Source organism: Hetaerina americana, unplaced genomic scaffold (genome assembly GCF_022747635.1).
Source record: "Hetaerina americana unplaced genomic scaffold, ioHetAmer1.1.p SCAF_5, whole genome shotgun sequence".
In the NCBI taxonomy this organism is placed as follows: Eukaryota; Metazoa; Arthropoda; class Insecta; order Odonata; family Calopterygidae; genus Hetaerina; species Hetaerina americana.
Window position 1 is genome coordinate 71734408 of NW_027287095.1, and position 20869 is coordinate 71755276.

General features: G+C 38.3%; 1 protein-coding gene across 1 annotated transcript; it reads right to left on the reverse strand.

The window, feature by feature from the left end:
- Positions 1 to 7911: 7911 nt before the first annotated feature.
- LOC139693887 (apolipophorin-3-like) lies at positions 7912 to 15726 on the reverse strand. The gene is made up of 3 exons (XM_071592205.1): positions 15595 to 15726; positions 10460 to 10840; positions 7912 to 8536 (listed from the first exon to the last, which is right to left on the reverse strand). Exons 1-3 carry the CDS (start codon positions 15643 to 15645, stop codon positions 8360 to 8362), a joined length of 609 nt encoding a protein of 202 aa, XP_071448306.1. The 5' UTR covers positions 15646 to 15726; the 3' UTR covers positions 7912 to 8359.
- Between the last annotated feature and the right edge of the window lie 5143 nt (positions 15727 to 20869).

A 20869-nucleotide genomic window follows, 5' to 3' on the forward strand; every position in this document is an offset into this window, starting at 1 on the left:
ATACTTTATTTTCCTTGGGGTAGGTTAATTCAAATTGTAGTGAAATTCTAGTTGGGTGGTACTTGGAAGTCTCATTAAAAGTATCTTGTAAAATATAAAAAGGAGACAATCAACAATCTCTCGTCATGTGCAGCTATACTCTTCAAGCTACTTAAAATTTTATGGCACATCCATTAACTGATGGAATAATAATTATAACGTGAGTAGAATTTCATAGACCTATAGATATAAATATTGTGAGAGTAAAAATGTACACTTTTTGATTAAATACTGATTAACATTAAATTAATGATATTCAAGGAAATATGAGGCGTTGGAAATATATTTAAGACACACTGGAAATTGATGAAAGTAATATATCTTATCCTTATGTTTAGATAAATCTGTCTCCAAATAAAATAAATGCATATGCATCTATCTAACGAGGCTGACCTCGTTAGATAGATGCGTTCATGTACTCGTAACATCTACCCATGCTAAAGAAAAACCATTTGGTTCATACTCCTTCTCAAGGAAGACCTTGGTGAAGATAACATTGCTGCTTATACCGTGACTTCAATCTGCTCCTTGGGGCACTTAAAAGTTTCGCAAATATTAAGGGGTATGCAATCATTTCTACGCCTCGAAGGATGGTACTTCAGAGTCTACAACTTAAGTCTTTATGATAACAAGTCTTCATGAATCTACAATTTTGATTTTACTCTATTTATTTATTTGTCTAGTACCCTATGAGTCCTCTCGGCTCATAATAGGTCACATTTTGCTATTCCGCACATTACTCAGGTACCAGAAGATTACGGCTTTCACTGCATCAACTCTCAAGTCTGCCATTTGGAGACAGCATGAGGGTTTTAGTTGCCGGATTACCTTGCCCAGCATTGTTTAGTTCAAAATCATATTACCCGCGCAAGAATAATTTTAGCAAAGTCACTTTCTGGTTTTAATACAAATGGAGAAATTTCTCAACATAAAAGTAATTCGCCTCGAACTGGTTTCGAACCCGGACCTCTCGATATTCCACAGAGAGGTTTATCCAGTTAAGCTACTGAGACGTACGGTCAGAAATACAAAGTGCTTCAAGACCTCTTGGGAGATTAACTTCCTGAATTTCTCTAACTTAATTTTCTTCAGTTATAAAATTTTTAATGAACCCATCTTAAAATATTTTATCGAAGATTATTCCTTGTTGATATTCAGAATTCCATATCCGATATCAAATACGCCATGCACTATGGTGGTTTTAAAATTGGTGAACGATCAGATGAAGCTTTACCTTGAAAGACTCGAAGTTATCCACGGTTGAAGATGGACCTCACGGTGTCGGACACCTTCGACCAGCTACTGTCCAAGTTCCTGGAGGCATCCGCCGTGAAGTCTCTCGCCCTCTCCTGGAGGTCCTGCGTCTTCGCCTTCACATCGTTTGTTGTCACGCCGCCCTCCTCACCACGGATGGTTTTGACCACCACGGAGCTCAACCTTAGCAGCCGGTTTCTCATGGTGTTCGCGAATTCTTGAATTTTGGACTCCTGGGCGTCCCTGGTAACTCGGCCAAGGGAACTCGAGGAAGCCTGTGATGCGATCGGTGCAATTTATATACAGTGCAGAAAATCAACGATTCACTCTTTTTATTTCTTTTAACTTAAAATTCTGTGGTTAAATGTTAAAGGCAAATTCATTTTGATGATGTATGAAATTATGTCGTTTTCGAAAGAGAGTATCATGTTTTGACCAAAAGATGGCATTCTGTGTCGAAACCGGTCACAAATAATAAAGTGTTGTACAGTAGAACAGAAAAGTTTAATTTCTCATGTGTCATCATTAAAAGAGTGCCGCCAATTGACGTCTCGTCCCATTGAATGAGAAAATTTATTTTACTTCGCAGTTAAAATTGAATTGGTAGTCTACTAATGTAGGTTTTTGTACACACATAGGTTTCTGACTTTGCCGAACCTGACAAAATCTGAGACCCCTCACCACAGTAAACTCTTCTTTAATGTCGCATAAATTCTACACCCCTATATTATTTCCAAATTGTCTATCATTTTCTTATTCCTACCTAGTCATCCAAACACCCTGCCCACATTACACTATTCAGAATTCCATCAATAATTAATATGCTTATATTAATATGTTATATTGTATTATTAATATGTTTATCATAAATCTTTCTGCCTTCTTTGACATCTTCTTCCAATAACGCTCTCTCCTCACGCTGAATGCTTAGGAATTATCCATTTCATTGCACCTACGTCCATTTTATCCTTTAAACCAATTTCTCAATAGCCTCGAATCGCCGCCTGTCAACTGGCTTCAACGGCCAAGGTTCCGAGCTTTACAAAACCACATTCAAAAACAAAGCGATCACTTATCTTTTTCCGACCCCCTAAAAAAAATACATAATAAATTTCACTAAGGACAGTAAATCTTCAAATAATTTTCTTTTTCACGAAAGCTGCCGCAGAAGGCAACAAATGGATGTATGACCATACTGTCCGAGGGTCAGGACAGCAATCTGATGGTGAGCCCGCCGGCCCGCCAACCCCTGTATGCCGGCTTCTACGTTTTCCATCTGGATACTACTGAATCCCATGGGGCTCATTAGCAGATGCCTCTTTCTAGTCTGTTTTCATGTGAACGTATCTGCACTTAACATCCATCATTGGTCTTTGGACGTAAACTCTGTCCTTTATCTAGCGCATCTTTCCTCGGCCAAGGTCTCTTCAAACAACTCCAAGGAAACAGAAAACTCAACAGACAGAACTTTACTCTTCTTATCCTTGTTAAGCAATATATTTTTGTTCGATAGAAGGTCCCAGGAACGTATATTTTACATTAAAATATCATGGTTGTTTTTTTGTTGCTGCATTATTTCGAGGTAAAGAGCTCCAACATAGTAATACGAATGAATAATTTACATAACGTATTCTATTTCACTCACTAGGTTTAATTTCACTTGAAAACACGCCGATAGAGAACAGGAAGCTTATGAGACTGGTATCAGTGGAGTTTAACGAAAATTCGCTATACGTTTAAGAAGATGCAACGAAAGAATTTACAGGTGACAATAATGCAAGATTCTTTAAGAAACAAATCAGTGGCTGAGCTTTAAAATTTATTCTCCATAATTATCATAACTTTAACGCAGAGCTTAGAAAGTAATTTTTTATTCTTTCAACCAGAGTCAGGCGGCTTTTGTCATTTTATCGGATTAGATAAAATATAATTGAATCATTGTAATTAATAACCCAAGTAGCTGTCTTCGGAAATATTATTCGGATTGGTGAGCTTGTAGCCATAGGGCATGACTAATTATTACCTTTTATAAATAACAATAAGTTTTTTTTTCATTTTTATAGAACTGATTAAAAATTGAATGCTATGGCGTTTAAACACCTGTTTATAGGCCTAAATTGGCACGTTTTGTAATACAGGGGATTAAAAATATCTTAGAAACCTTTATAGATTCTCTATGCAGAATGTATATTACGCGCGAATTGGTGATGTGACTTAGATACCAGGCTTAGAAGCTTCCCTAGTTACACAACTTTTATTGGAATGCGCTGATTTGCATCTTCAAATCAAGAGTCTAGAATGATGCAATAACTAAACATCTAGCAGCTTCGTCCCTACATGTGGATATCAAGGGGATTTATTAAAGTTCCGCCGTCGTGGAAGTAACATTCGAGTGCTGTAGGAAAAAGATTCATTTGCAAATGCTCTATTTAAACCGTAAGGATTTTTAGTTTTGAATCGTCTTCTCTGCTGCCCTCACGTCTTACTTTAATTTTGGCACACAATATTTTTTTAAATACATCAGTCACAACAAACTCGCGATCTGCGTCACTATTAATAACAACGAAAGAGATCGAGTGTCTCGAATAATATATTTTGCAAAAAAAAATCAGGTATAAAAAATCATGGAGCCATGAAAATATTGTTTGTATTGATGTTACACTGCCCACATGCATCTGAAGTTTTGTGACACAAACCTCTTCGTTGGACAAGGGGAAGGAACTAATTTCATTGCTTGTAAATTTTTAGAAGGGCATTATTATTTATTTATAAGTGGTAGACTACCGACATGTAGTAGTTTTTGGTGAAAACCAAGGCTACGCACTGTGGTACCCCTAAGCTCTAGGTTGTATTAGAGAAAAATATCCTTAGATAAGTACTACATGTTATAAAACCACCTGTTGTTCGAGGCGGCTTGACCTTCCGATATTTCTATTAAAGGGATGAGGCTGCCGCATTGGCGGATCGAGTGAAATGCACTCACCTGAGAGAGCACGGCCAGGGTGACCAAGAAAACGAAGGTTGCGGCGGTCATTTTGTGGGCAGTCGGGTGACTTGGAGAGAAAGGAGATCCGTTTGAAAGAGGCGACCAAAAGTGGCGACAACTGGAGGGGGAGCCAATACTTATGCATTTTCAACCTCTTCTCTAGCATTTCCATCCCCCTTCGAATCACCCTTTCCCTCATCTCTTCTTCCCCTTCCTCGCCCCCTGCCTCGCTGCCCGCCTTTCCGCCCCGCATCCCTCTCTTCTACATCTCCCGTGAAATGCCTCCCCCCAAACCCCACGCAAAAGCTCGCCGGCGCCCAACCACCCTCCCCATATCCCTCCTCCTCCCTGCCTTTAGGAAATACTCCACCAACAAGAAATTACAAAAGGAGCCAACCAGAGACCGAAGTTTAATATCTTGGTTTTGAAGGACTCCTTCGAGATAATAAGCTATCCACACAGTATGTCACCCACGCTGGAGGGGAGAAGGGTTGGCTGGGGTCAGAATGGGGCTATCCGTGGCCTCACATTACCCAAGAAAAACGTCGGCGTTCCTTGGATCCCATTCACGGGCTCACTGCATGGTACTTGGCTACTAATACTGTATTAGGTATGACAATCAGTTCGGTATTTTGTCAGGAGTTAATGCTGTTTTACCTCCATCCCATTCCGGAAGTATTGGTTTATGAGTACAAGCCTTCTGTGGGGTGAATGCATTGCAGCCTCACAATACGCTATAACCATTCATCATGCCGTTCAGCGATGCCGTTTGACAACGCTTTTGCTCATGTGCATACATACACACAATGTAAACCTTGATTCTGTTGAACGCCTTCCCAAAACACATGAGATAAACAAATATGTCTAAAAATAGAGGATGTGGAGCTATTGGCTGTTGAAGAAATTATCACAAGAAGAGAATCCTATAGCCAATAAAAATAATTAAGAAGAACTCCAATACCGGTCCAAAGTCAACCCTTGACTTTGGACAGTGCCTAGTGCATAGTCTTCCAAATTCAAGGCCCCATTTGATTCTCCCCGTAGATGGTCACCAGGTGACCGAAATACCGGTATTGGAGTTCTTCTTAATTATTTTTATTGGTTATAGGATTCTCTTCTTGTGATAAATATGTCTAAGCTTTAAAATGTATTCCATTTGTGCTCTCCTTACTGCTTTGTCATAAAATGCTTCCCTCCTCTGCTTTTCCCCGAGCTGATCTTAAATAAATTTCCCTATGCTTTATGCACTGTCATATAGATTGATACCACTCATTATTTTTTTCGACTCTAACGAAATTAAACGTACGTTGAAGTATTCCTTATTACCCTAATAGATCTCCTATATCCTCGGTACAACCTCCTATAATATGAAAAAAGCTAGGTTTCATTAGATGGGGTTTAGGAGAATGTAAATGATGAATCAAGCAAATATTAAAGTCACCTTGGTTAAGCCACAATTGGCATGAGCAACAAATATTTGGGATTCATTAGAGAAAACCTTAATTAAAGAATAGAATAATTTTCAGAGGGAATTCGCTAAATTTGTCAAAAATTAACCGAGAAAAGTCACAAACAGACTCAGTTACGTCCTCACCCCTCGCACGATACGTATTCATAACAAAACTGAGATTAAGAGCCCTAAATAAGTAACTTAAGTGCTAAAATTTGATTTATTATTCAAAAACAACAATTATTGTATAATGTTTATAGGAGTGTATGTACTCCAATGTTTTGGCTCTGACCTGGCTCCATCTGACTTTTTCTTGTTTCCGCGAATTAAAAGGGAGCTCAAAGGATATCGGTTCGACTCCATCGAGGCGGTTCAAGCGGCGACAACAAAGGCTCTCAACAATATTCCGGAAACCGACTTCCAGCTGGCTTTTGACGAGTGGCAGACGCGCCAAACTAAGTGTATCTATGCAGGAGGAATGTATTTTGAAGATTATTAAGTAATTGTAATGATAACTGCAATAAATTTTGATTTTTGGAACCAGTCCTGATACTTATTGTACGGACCCTGCACATGCTCGAACAACCTAACTTGGATTATTTAAAATAAAATTATAAAAATAATTGAGTAATATATTACATGGTTATCTAGGATATAATTTAAGACAATCTCACATGTACTTTTTAATTTATTTAAAAACATTCGAATGGAATGAATGCATTTCGTATTATAAAGTATATGGTTACATATTTTAAAGCGCAACATTTTTAAAAGTGTAAAAACATTTTTCGCAGTGATTTTTACAATTTGAAAATGTTGCATTGTAATGCACATTTAGCGGAATACTCCGTTAAAAGTTACTTTTACGGCATCTAACGCAATTTATTTGAGTATGTTTTGTAGTCTTTATTTTCATGGATACTGACTTCGAAGAGCTTTTCAATCCAGCTGATGCCCCAAATGGTTTCATTCAATAAGGGTGATTTAGATTTAGTCATCCCAATGCTAACAGGAAAATATGGGAAACGCGTCTAGATCAAATTTATTCATGGAAAGGGAAACTCGCGCCACAAAAACATGTATTAAATTCATCTCCTTTCCAATTAAAATGTAGTCACCACATATTTATCGCTTGTTTTTGTTGCAATTTTTTGTTAAATACGTTTTGTTCGTTATAATTGTTGATGACGACATTTGAAAACGAAATCCATGTTGTAATTTTTAAGATAACAAAGTTTATCATTCCTCTGCTGTTAATCATTAAGTATATTGTTTTTAAATACTCGTCCGGAATTAATTAGAATTTGCTTCTGGAGTGCATTGCAAATAAATATTTGAAATAGCAATCGAAAGACTGAACTCACTAGTCAATGGTCATTTAAAGTCACTGTAGGGAGAAAGGAGAGATGAGAATCAATGAGGATGAGTGATGAGACGGGGATTGAGGGATTTGCAGTACCAAGTGCTTAATTCTTATAGAAGTGCTAAATTGTCTCGTAGATAGGGTCCCATTTATTAGGAAATAGAGAAACCACTATAGGCTTCAGATAAAAAAAGGGTTTAATAATAATATACACCAGCACAGATGACACAAACATACACGTGGAAATCGTCTAGTATGTAATTAGTTATGGATGAAGAAAAAGGAAAGACACATTTGAAGAGTCGTACAATTTGTGAGAAGTAATTTCACTGAGAGACTAAAATTTCATTAATTGTTGAAGAGTAACTTTTTGCTAAAATATGTGCAAACATATTCATGTGTATATATTGTTTATGAGCTGATGTGTTCAAATTATGTAAGAATTAATACTTTTGTAATTATTATTTGTAGTAGTACCCTAACACTCCCGCCCTACGCCCTTACGGAGACTTGCGGTGTTCTGTGTCAATTTAGTTTAATATATTCCAAGGATACGATTATCTTTAGTACAAGACTTTAAGTAAAGTTAAGACCCTCTGAGGCAAGTTAATTCACCCAGCACCAAACGTTACGCATTAGAGTAGCATCTTATGATATTTTTGTCAATGAAGTAACTTCATTGCTGCATTAATGTCCTAGACGTTTTCCAGCACATTCTTTCCGAACTCCACCGTATTCTACGCCCTCGGAAAGTTTCCAAAAATACCACCAGGGAATTGGAAGATTAAAGAGGGATTAAAAACAAAAAATACAAGGCAATATTTTTTATGTTATTTTATTACCACAACGTACTGCTCAAGTTGACTTTTGAACAGGAATGTTGATGAAACAAAACAATGAACATTTTAAATAGTAGCACAAAACAAGCTCCGTAAGCTACAAGTTTTGAATTAATGCGTCACGACCAAGGAACTGCTTACCACATACACCATGATCTGACAAAGGTGTTGCGCGGCGTGCCGCACGGAATTATGGGCGGTCCTTCACAACGACGTCTCATTCCTCCTTTATTTAACCGTGAGTTGGTCTTCGAAGGGTTCCAGAAGATCGGGATATGGCCCTTCCGAGTGATTGAAATGCCAGAGACGAGTGAGCTTGTTTGGAAGGAAAGTGAAATGCGGTTGGTACTTGTGATGATTTCGTTTCGTTAACGATCAGATGCGAGGATGGAGGAGGGTGGGATGAAGAAGGTGGATGATGGTTAGGATTAAGAGGTTTTGGAGGCGGCAGTTTGCATCTGCGTCGCGAAATTGCGCATCAATTCCATGGCCTGGTTGAGGGTGTTGCGCGAAAGAGTCGCGAGTTGGTCGTGAGCTGCGCCGACGTCATCACCGGCCGCCCTCGCCAGCTTGCTGTTCTCCTCGACCAGAGTCTCAACGGTTTTCTGAAAGGAAAAAAAACACAGTAAGAGAGATGGAGAGAAAGATTTCAACTATTACAGTACCATGAGTAGTAGGAGAGAATCGGAATCTCGGTCTATTTGGGTCGCTTCCCGCCAGGCTGGAAGGGAGCCTAGACGGACCATCCGGTGGTGAGCACTGAGAGTAGTAGTAGCTGTTATGGGGAAACGACTGACAGCTAAGATCGCTTTCGCCATTATAGATGGACGGGTAATTTGGCAGCGGTGTTAATTATCATGAATAAATTGCATTTAAGCAAAGAACAATGGTTATTAATTCTTTTGAAAAACTTACGAATATGTATGCTTACATGTGTAATACAACACTGCGCGTCTTACATTGATGCAATGCGAGAAAATACGATAACAATAAATGGATAATTCTTGCCAATATTCTTAAAAAAAATTCAACTGGTACATCAAGCTGAAAGTCACCCTTCGATATTCATCTCAAGTCAATTTTTCGGGTAATTCTCAATATGCATATGAAATATTTATATGTTGATGATTTTGGAAAGTATTTATTGTACTGAAAGATAATACTTTTACGTATTATTCTAATCATTAAAAAATATGTTACGTAAATGAATAAACTTGCATTGGCATTGGATAATTGTTTCCTTGACTACGCAAAATGTTATCATTTTAAATGTATATGCTTCAAGTTTGATATAAAAATTCTCAAAGCCATTTTCATGCGTAGAGGACGTAGTTCCAAATTTCAAATGCCAGTAAGATTTCCAAATCAACAGTAACCCATGCCATAATTATCGTGTAATAAGCTTCTTTAAATCTGAAATAATAATGTATTGTTATCTTTTACAGAGAAACAACTCTATTCAGAAGCCTTAAATTAGAATGTTAAATGTCAATATGTTAATCTATAATTTTAGTGCATAGTAATACTATGAATATTTATGAAATATAATTTTTAATTTAGAAATATGCACGGTAAATGAGAAATTGCTAATAACGAAGAAAAATGTAAAGGGCAATTTACTTGGCAATTTTTTGCAAAAAATCTAATTACAAATTCAAGTTGATTCATTTTTTATTTCAACAAGTTTTAGATAACCTAATTGGAGAGAAAAAAATCAAAATCGTCTTATAAAAATTTCAGCTGGTGTAAAGATGGGTGAATAGTTTGAAATTTTTCAGTTTTTGTAGACTTTTTCTGTATTAATTTGCGTAATATGTGGAAAATGAAATCTGTTAGATGACCTTAGAGTTGAGATGATATTCAAATTGCAATGAAATACCGGTAGGGAAAGGGGACGTGGAAGTCTCATTAAAAGTGTCTTGTGCAAGAAAAACTTCGGTTTTAAAAAATCTCACGTCATGAGAATCAATACTCTCCAAGTTACTTAAAATTACATGGCAGCATCCGTTTAATATTGGAAGCTCAGTATTAGTTCAATAATCATTATGAGAGTCAAAATCAATAGACCAATGGAGATGATAATTTTATAAGAGCACAAAGTAGACTATTTTATTAATTACTTATACATATTAAATTAATAATAGTCAAGTAAATACGAGATATTAGAGATGTATTGAAGACATGCCGACTACTGATGAAAATAGTATTCCTTAACCTTCTTTACAGGAAAAATGCGAAACTATAGTGATCAAATTAAAAATCAGGATCGTTTGACAGATCTGTAACACACACTTAAGATAACGGGAGCGTTTTTCGTTCATGTTCCCATCAAGTATAAACTTGATGAATACAATATTGCTGATCACAATGTGACTTGAAATTTTGAATAACAGTGGTTGAAAATTCAAAAATTAATAAGGGGAAATAATTATTTATCCTTCTCGAAGACTGGCGATTCTCCAAATTCGCCACACTTCATGGCGATTTTTTGATTTTTTTAATTGGGAACCGGTCAGATGAAGATTTACCTTGAAGGACTCGTTGAAGCTGTCCACGGCTGATGGTGAGTTGCGGGCTAGCTCCTGGACATGCTCAAGGGAGGCGTTGACTTGTTGGGCGGCCTGTTCCAGAGCATGGGCCGTCGCCTCGGACATCTCAGACCTCCTGCTCTCCAGCTGCCTCGAGGCCTCCTCCGTGAAGGCTCTGGCCTTCTCCTGGAGCTCCTGAGTCTTTGCCTCAACCACCGCCTTCATGTCGTCCATTGTCACGGCACCCTCCTCGCCGCGGATGGCCTTGGTCACCTCGGCACCCACCGTCTGCAGTTGGGTCCTCACGGTGTTCACGAAATCTTCCACATTGGCCGTCGCATCGACGTCCCTAATGACTCGTTCAAGGGGACTTGAGGAAGCCTGTGGTGCATTTGAAATAAATAACATACAATGAAGGAAATTTACGATTAACTTTTTTATTTATCTTAGTCAAGCATCCTGTGGCTTTGTATTTGTTTTATGACGCATGAGATCATATTATTTTCAATACAAAGAATCATCTTCTGATTAGAGGATATCATTGTTTCGAAAAATGTCGTAAATAAAATGTTGTTCTGTAGAGAAGTAACGTTTCTTTATGCATGTGCCACCGTGTATATTACCTCGTACCATTAAACGAGGAAATAAACTTAATTTCGCAAATGCAATTTATTTGGTAATCTACCCTTTTAAAGCAGGATTTTGGATGTCACAGATCAAACAGTCTTTGATTTCTGAGTTCCTCTAATCACACATAACCTGACGCCCAATACCACAATAAACTGTTCTTTAATTTTGCATATATTTCACCTTCCTTCATTCCTTCAAAGTTCCTATCCTTTTTTTTCCTCTTCCTACCTCTCTTTCCTAACATACTGCCCGCATTACACTCTTTAGAATTCCATCACTAATTAAAATGCTTTTCATAAATCCTTCTGCCTTCTTTCGAATCTTCTTCCAATAACGCTATCTTCTGTCACTAAATGCTTTGTATTTCTCCGTTTCATTGCATCCTAGTCCATTTTACCCTTCAGACCGACATCTTAGAAGCCTCGACTCTTCGCCTGTCAACTGGTTTCAACGGCCAAGTTTCCCAACTTTACAAAACCACATTCAAAACCAAAACACAATAAGTCACAAAGTAAGCAAAGTCGCAAATCACAAAAATACGTTATAAATTTCACTAAAGACAGGAAATCGTATTAAATGGCCTTTTTCAAGAAATCTATCTGATGGAGAGCCCGCCGGCCCGCTAACCGCTAAGTATATGCCGGCTTATGCGTTATCCATTAGGATACTGCTAAGTCCCATGGGGGTCGTTAGCAGATGCCTTTTTCTGCTCTGTTTTCATATGAATGTATCTGCACTAACATCCCCCCATAGCAATGAGCAATGGCTCGTCGGACGTTAACTCTATCAGTAACTCACCAACTACACCTTTCCTAGGTCAAGTTCTCTTCAAACAAATCTAGGGTATCAAAAAACTCCACATCCAAACTGTACCCTCCCTGTCAACATCATTGACCAAATGATTACTGAACAGAAAATCACAGGTACGTACCCTTTTCAATTATATGCCATGATCATTTCTTTTATCGCTAAATTATAACGAGGGAAAGAGCTGGAGGATAGGAATACGAAGAAATAATTTTCATAGGGTATTTGTTTCACTCTCTAGGCTAAGTACCATTTTAAAACATGCCGATAGAGAACAGGAAGTTTACGATTCCGGTATTGACGGGGCTCAATGAAATGCTGTCATGCGTTTAAGAAGATGCAACGAAAGAATTTATCGGTGACAGTAATATTAGAAGATTGAGAAGGGAAATCACCGGCTGACCTGAAAAATGTATTTACCATGTTTATGGTAACTTTCAGGCAGAAATCACCCATCTAAACAGGCAAAAGTATATCGCAAAAGTTATCATACTACGTCAAGCTGAATCACTCATGAATGGCCAGTCTATAAAACGCTAAAAAGACCTAGAAAGTATTTTTTGTATTCGTTCAACCAGAAATCAGATAACTTTCTGCATTTGAACGGATTACCTGGGAATTTCATCGAATCATTGGAATCCGAATGGCCGTCTGTGGGAACATTAGTTCGGCCAGCTTAGCGTTTAGCCATTGCCGAGGGTAAATGACTAATTATTATATTTTATAACAAGTACTTAAGGCTCTTCTCCCATGTTTATAGAACTGATTAAACATTGAATACTTCCACGTAGAAAAACCTGTCTGTAGCCCCAAATACGCATGTTTTTTTTATTGCGGGGGTCTAAAAATATATTTGAAATTTTTAATAGGTCTCAGCTTAGAATTCATATTACGCACGGATTGATTTTGTGACTTAACTACTTGACTTAGAAACTTTACTAGTGACGCAGCTTTAATTGGAATGCGCTGAATCGCATCTTCATTTCAAGAGTCTCGAATGACGCAATAATTTAACGTCTAGGCAGCATCGCTCATTCCCGTAGGGGATTTATTGAAGTGTCACTCTCATCGAAGCAACATTAGAGGATCTCTCCGACCGGGGAGATGTTCAATTGTTTTACTCATTTGCCACCTTTTGTTTACGTAGCGTAGCCTAATGCCGACGCTAGAGTTACCTTCTTCAACTCCCCGAAGATCATTCCTCAACGACATTACCCAACTATCCTTAGTGAAACAAATGGTCTCGTTAGTCAGTCACCTCTCCTAATAAATGAATACTTAGTTTCATCCATGGCAAATTTTAGTGCACTAAGCCTGTTTCTATGACGGTTGTTTATTCACAGGATAATATCCGCCCCGCGACCACTTCTTTTTCAGGGTCAAAGTCATTCATGCAGTATGTAGCAAAATCGAGAGAATTAACTATCGATAAGGGAGCGATAGCCCGTAACCCTTTACACAGTGTCGGCAGGCGATAACCTTCGCGCTTGGGCCGTTTTCTTGCCCAATATACGACCGACAGCATTTTTCCGGGATATTGGTGTCGCATCGTTATCGGAATTGTTTTATCAAGTGACGCTAGTGTCTGTCTCGGGGAAGAGGAGGCGGGCTACTTTCGGCCACGGGTGACCCATCGGCGACGGGTTCAAATGTCGGCACGTGATGATGATACACGTTCGTGATCGAAGGGGAGGAGGCCGTTGCCCCACTTCCCTTTCTTCCCCGGCTCTACCCTTCTCCCAAAAGGACATCGCTCGCTACATCGGCAGCGTTGAAGAGAAGTGGGGGGAGGGGGGGAGAAAGTTTGAAAATTCTGCGGGAAAATCTTATCTCGTCTGGAGGTTACTGCAAATATTTCTTTTCCCCATTAAATATTTTCTTTAACGAATCCGTTAGAATTTGAAATCTTCAGGTGGTAAATCAAAATTACACGAAAAAGTAATTTGTGAAATTGAGATGCTGGTAGAAGTAAGACAAATGGCCATTAAGCTAGTGGAAAAGAAATTGGGAAATGGCTGCTAACTCTGTTTATAAATCATATGGCCAATATTGATGATTATGAAAAGTTCATCATATACCCTCCATACCTTTTGACGCAATTTTCCATAGATCATTGAGCACAGTGAGAAAGAATCATCAACAGATTTGCCATTGCCCAAAAATTACGAACTTGTTGTTGGAATCCTTATTCTGGGAGACCTCGAATCATGGATGGCATATAATTGGTCGAATTATTCTTTCCATACACTCTGGATCCTACCTTTTCTGTAGCAATGGACAAGTGACTCATTTCAAAAGTGCGTTCTCTTGCCGATTCGACGGAATGAAAAAGAAAAATCGGAAAACAAATACGTTATGCTGGTGCGTAGAGAATTACTGAATTCTTTTCCAGTCTGAATTATCTAGTTTATGAGGACCTATATACTTCAAATAAGAGCAATAAATTATTCAGTTGGACTCTTCAAACTGATTGGCAATATCCAAGAGGGTATAATCCGTGAGACCACATATTTATTTGGTTTTTCACCCCTACATTATGGACCAGCATCTTAAAGGTTTTCTGCGATACTCGAACGCAGTGAATTATATTTGGCACACTTAATCGGGCATAGATAATTTATTTATAGAATGGCGGTTAACTTGAATTCATTAAAAACCTTATGTTCCATTTGAAATGCATGCGCAATTATTAAGAGAAGCTATGTGTCAAAGAAATACAGTGTAAAAAACCTTATCCTCTTTATTCGCAAGTAAGAGAATAGTAATAGCAAGAAAAGAGATATAGTAATGATTCTGAACCAAGCACTAATCCGTCATCGAAATCACGAAATGTTTCGAGTTCAGGAAGTCTGCAAGTATTTTTTTAACAACAAAATTTCGAATAGTTTTCTGATTACTCGCGCTACCGTAGGTTATTTAAAATCATATTTTCCACGAACTATCTCCACGAACAATTTAAATTCAAAAACTCAGGAACAAAATTCAAATTATTTTCATTTCGTTCTAATCGACTGTGTTCTTCCATCGAGTGATATCTTCGTTCACTACATCCCGCACAAGACTTTCAATAGAGAAGAAAGATTTCGTCCCGTTTAAGTTCGACTTCATGAGCAATAGGTTACTCACTTATTCGGTATACATCCTTCAAAATAAATCAAATATCAATAGCCATACTTTTGCTTCCTCTCTGGATGTTAATGATGCTGTACGATGGCACAGTCAGCGGAGGACCATTCCCTTACGGCCGACTCCAATTTTTTAAGACGTCACTCAGATGGTTAGTATTTTGAAATTAGAACTCACCGAAGATAATAGTGAGAGAAATTAAATTGAAAAACTTTGGCACGCTGAAAAACTAATCAATTCTTAAAATTCTACGCTTCATTTAATACCATGCCGGGTTTGGGCTCATAAACAACTTCAGTATAAATACATCCATGCAAAACCTCTCGGGAAATTTCCTTATTTAAAAATGTCTTGACATTGCAATAAAGTGCAGTATATTGCGAAATGGTTCCTTTTATGATACTGCTGGATGAATAAGAATTAAAGCAACGATAAGGTAAGACATAGGTTATGGGGTTTCTGGAACAAGACTGGCACTACACCTGTTGTTCCCGGCGGTTTCTGCTTCCGATATCTCTATTGAAGGGACGAGGCTGCCTAATTGGCGTTGCGAGTGAAATGAGAGAACTCACCTGAGAAAACACGGCCAGGGCGACCAAGAAGACGAATGCGGCGGCGGCCATTTCGTGGGCAATCGGGTGAATTGGAGAGCGAGGAAGAGACCCGTTTGAAGGAGGCGACAAAAAGTGGCGAGAGCTGGAGGGGGAGCCAATATTTATGCATTTTCAACCTCTTCTCACGCATTTCCATCCCCCTCCGAACCACCCTCTCCCTCATCCCTTCTTCCCCTCCCTCTCCCCCTGCCTCGCTCCCCGCCTTCCCGCCCCACATCACTCTCTTACACATCTCCCGTGAAATGCCTCCTCCCCAAACCCCACTTAAAAACTCCCCGGCGCCCGACCACCCATCCTGCCCTTTCCACCGACTGCCCACGTTCCCTCCCATTATCCCTCCTTCTCCCTGGATGAAGGCAATACTCCGTCAACATGAAATTTCAAAAGGAGCTACCCGGAAAAGCCGAAGTTTACGATCTTGGATTTGAAGGACTCCTTCGCGATAATAAGCGGGCCGCCGTCCACAAAGGACGTCACCCACGTCGAAGGGGGGGAGGGGAGGGGGAATTGGCCGGGGTCATCGTGACGGCGAGGGGTCAGGATCGGCCTATCCGTGACCTCACAGTAGCCAAGACGAACGTTGGTGCTCCTTCGATAGCATTAACCGGCCGATTGCAGTATTAGGCATAACAATGTTCGTTATTTTCCCGGGAGATTGATGACATTTTATCTCCATCCCATTCCGGATGAGCCCCTTCGTGAGTTCAAGTCTACTCTACGGGGAATCAAACAAGGGGCGACCTTCACGATTAGCAATAATTTGCAGTATTTATTTTGCTTCCCAATGTTGCCGTTTGACACCGTTTTCTCATGTGCATTGGCGGTGATGGTGGCTGGTCGTCGGACCTGATTAAACCTATTACCATGTTTATATTGAAATGTGTGTGCATATATTTATATGTATTCTCGGTAGTCCAAGGGTAGAGCGTTGGACTACTGACCCGGGAGGGCCCGGGTTAGCTTCCCGGGCAAGCCTATCTGGGAACCATGCAGCTCCACCCAATCTATGCGATTTTTCGGGTACCAGATCTTACTGGGAAACCGTAATCGGCACAGGGAAAGGAACTGGCCCCCCTACCCTGATGTGTGAATTTCACACGCCGTCGGGCTTAGTACGGGGTGAACTCTATCGTCACCGACCAATCCGACCTTCGGGTTGATTAATGTGTTTATGATTGTAATGTAATATGCATGTATGTATGTGCATGTGCGCGTGTATGTATGAAAAAATTTACCTCGAAGTAGAACATGAAGTTTGGCCGGCTGATGAAAAACTCTAAGCACCTAACGCAATCGTAAGGAAACATTCATCTTGCTGTTGATCTTTGAAGAGGAGGTTTAAGGTGATTTAAGCTGTGGGAAGCAAAGTTGAATGTACATAACCATATCTCTTTTGGCAATGGTGAGAATTAATCCTGTAATATCATCAATTACTGGTCCTTAAAATTATTGAGAAAGGTTAACAAACACATCCAATGACATTAAATAAAGAACATAATGTATACTTCCACTGTTCTTCATTAAATGAACATGGACTTCCACAAAGTTGAGCCTGGAACAATTGAATACATCCAATGACGTTCAAACACAACCAATGTTTCTTAACCTCTAAGTTTAGATCTCCAATTTTGATATTCAATCATGCTTGTCTGTTAATTCTCATTAATGTCGTTTTATAATGGATTATTTTCCTTCCAATTTCCTCCGACTGTTTCTTTAATTCTCACTGTAATGAATGCGGTCGTTTTACTGACTTGATATGGACCGTAAGTATGTGTCATTCATTAGAGAAAGTATTAGTTAAAGAATTAAATTATTCAAGCGACAATCGGCAGTTATATATTGCCACGCGAAGAGTGTAAACGTGACGGGCATGCTGGAGGAATTAAGTCTGGAGCCTCATGATTCTCGGAGAGATTCATGGCGAGGCAGAGAGGCAGACAAGATTTTTAGTATGTAAGAAATTTAGAAAAAATACCTTTAAAAAGAAAGAAAAAAAACATCTAAGCTTCCTTTCGACACAACTTATTATAGTACTAATTTATATCGGTAGAGTCACCCAAAGCGATAAAATAAGAGAATTAGACACCGTCACTGAGACTCAATTACTTCTTCTTCCCTCGTATGATACGCATGCATCACAAAATCGAACCCCAAGAACCCAAGTAATTGTACTAATTGAAAAAATATTGTAGAAGTACTGATATTGAATGAATTTATCAAACATAATTCATTATATGATTATGCCGATCGTTTATTAGGCCACACAGCGAGCCTATCGGGTTCTTGATACTATGAAAACAATTTTTCCAGCTCGGCTTCTTTATCGCCTTCCTCATTGTAGTAAGTGCAAAACATAAACAAAAATAGATAAACAATATTGAGGATGCAAAGAAAAAAATTGTACATATCATATTATTAAATTATTTTTACGTTTATCTGTATTAGAAAGAATATGTAAATGTGAATCTTAATCAAATATTTTTACTGACAAGGCATGTCATTCTGTAAGGCAATGCCATGTCGGTGATATACATTGACAAAGAGTGTCCGCTTCCTTTTATCTTATCTTCACAGAAAAACTTTGATCGTTATTTCGACTGATTCCATATTCAGCTTAGAATACTTCATGCCAAAGTAGGATGAAATGATTCCGTTTTCTTGAAAATAAACATCTTTCTCATCTGTTTTACTTGAATGCCAAAATGTCGTTTTCAGTCGATAGTTGCGGCTGGTTTTTGGAGTTTAATTTTTACATGTTCCACACACTTGCTTGCTTTATTGTTGTTCGTTCGTGTTAAGTAGATCTAGGTATATTGTTTGGTGGAGGGATTGCAGTTGAGTCTACTGGCCAAACCCTTTCTCTGCTCACATTCATCTTTCCTTTTTTTCCATTCCTTACTATTTACATACTTGACAATTTGCAAGAGTCTGCTTTGTCATTTGAACCCTTTTCTATTCCTAAGCCAATTATAGTTTGTATCCTTCCAAATAATTTCACTCCTATCTATTCTCATTACTCCTCCCAAGCATGTGAAACCCAAGAATTTCAAAGAATTAGAAAATATTTTCATGCGCTGACGTTCCCAAGTGTTTTTTTAAATTATAATACCCTCCAGAAGCAAATTCTACTGAATATTGGGAGAATATGGCATGCATTTAAATGAACGTTACTTAATAATTAACATCAATGACAAAATAAACTTGAAAATATAAACTGACTTGAACAATATCATGAGTAATTTATCAAGCGGAGAATATTGAGAAACTTACAAATGAAAGGTTCATAGACAAGGTGAAATTATTTCAAAAAATGAAATATGCACGCCATTTTCAAATTTGCTCATCTGGGAATCATCTTCTATGTGCTTTCCTTCAAATTTCTAACAGTCTGTTCTTGTATAACTTGTATATTGCGATTATCTAAGCTGCATTCCATAGCAAATTAAACATAATTTCATATCAATAAATTTGACAGGAACTCATTCATATCCGTGCTCTCAACTTTACAACTTCATATATTTAATAACAATTTCTCTGCTGCTAAACCGTTCCACGATGCCTCAAAAGCATGAATGACATTTTTATTTCTATACTGAATTGGTGCCAAAAAATATGTGCTCTCTACTTTTTTATTTGGAAAGGGATATTATTACAGCACATGTTTTTGTGGAAAGGATAAGTTGAGCTGTGTCTTTTTAGACTGACTATATTAAATAATAATTTCTCAAGCCGTTAAGGGTTTTTTGCACCACTGTAAAAGGAAACCAGAAAAGTAATAATGTGATTTTGAAGTGGCTTACGGGGAAAGTTCCTGGTGAGGGAATAATCCCTCACCAGGAATCAGACACATTCAAAATTACTAAGATGTTCACGCTTACACAGGGGGAAGGGATATTTCCCGAATAAGTTAATAAGGAAATCAATCCTATTACTAATGACCGTATTCGGGAACTAACAAATACACACACAGTCAGACTGGTCAGCCCAAAGTAGTTTACGGGGAAGTTTTTCCCTCACCTGGGACTGGCCATAACCACTTAATATGTTAACTGTTAAGAGACCGAATAGGATTGTAAAGAAATTACATCAGACTCTAGGGACTTTGGTTGAATAATACATACGCATACACACACACACCCACTCTCACTCGCTTAGGTGTTACAGGAAAGCAATACCATCACTCGGGAATATGATGTAGACTAAACACTTGATGGCGTTGTCAAAACCGAAAATGGTAGGGAATTAAGCCCTTCGGTCAAAAAAAAGAAAGAAATGGAAAATAAAGGACGAAGGCAAAACATCACGTAAAAACTAAGGAAACACAATGGTGTGAAAACAGGATACGCATATTTAGACCACAAGGTGGTCTTCTTCAGCGCTCTGAAGGAGGAAAACCACTGGAACACAAGGTTGAAGTGAAACGGATTGAGGAAACCCGGGGTATATAGTATATAGGTGGAATGGAGAGAGGGGAGAAGGAGGGGGGAGGAGGTAGGTAGATAGAGGTCTTGGGTAAAGTAAAGGGGACCCAATGAATGTGTTTGCAGAGGGAGTTTACTTTCCATGCAATGAATTTGGAATGAATGTGTTACCAATATTCGCCTGTTAACATTGAAATGTCTTAGACCAATTCAAAGACCTGCGACAGTAACTTTTGATGGAGTCTTCCCTTGGTATGAAAAATATAAAAAAATGTTGGAGTGCAATTAATTCAAAATATTTGAGACAATTATTTTTGCTAAGCTGAAAGGCTCATCGAAGTTAGCACCCATGAAAATAAAGGCTATTAAAACATGCAATGATGTACCATATGCCACGAAATGAAGCTATTCTCTTTGAATGTTCAGAATTTTTATAAGTGCCTATGGGATCGTCTAAAAAAAATATTATAAACGATCATGAATTACTTTACTCATACATTATTATTTTTTTTATTCCATAGGTCCTAGCTGTGTTGTTTAAGCATGCATATTTGTGTCTTATTCAATTTTGTTACAACTTTGTGTAAGCAATTTTGCTGATATTTTATTTTAGTTCCCTTGACGTTTATAGTGCTCTAATTAATGATGAACGTGACCTCTATCCTCGAGGCGCCTAAAAATTAAATTACCACTACTAGTACCTATTTAATTTTTAAACTTATTCTCTTTTAAAATATGGGTTGGAAAACGATAACAAGTCGAATAAATACAGGATGAGTTGCCTGAAGTTTTATGGCTCGAGTTGTATT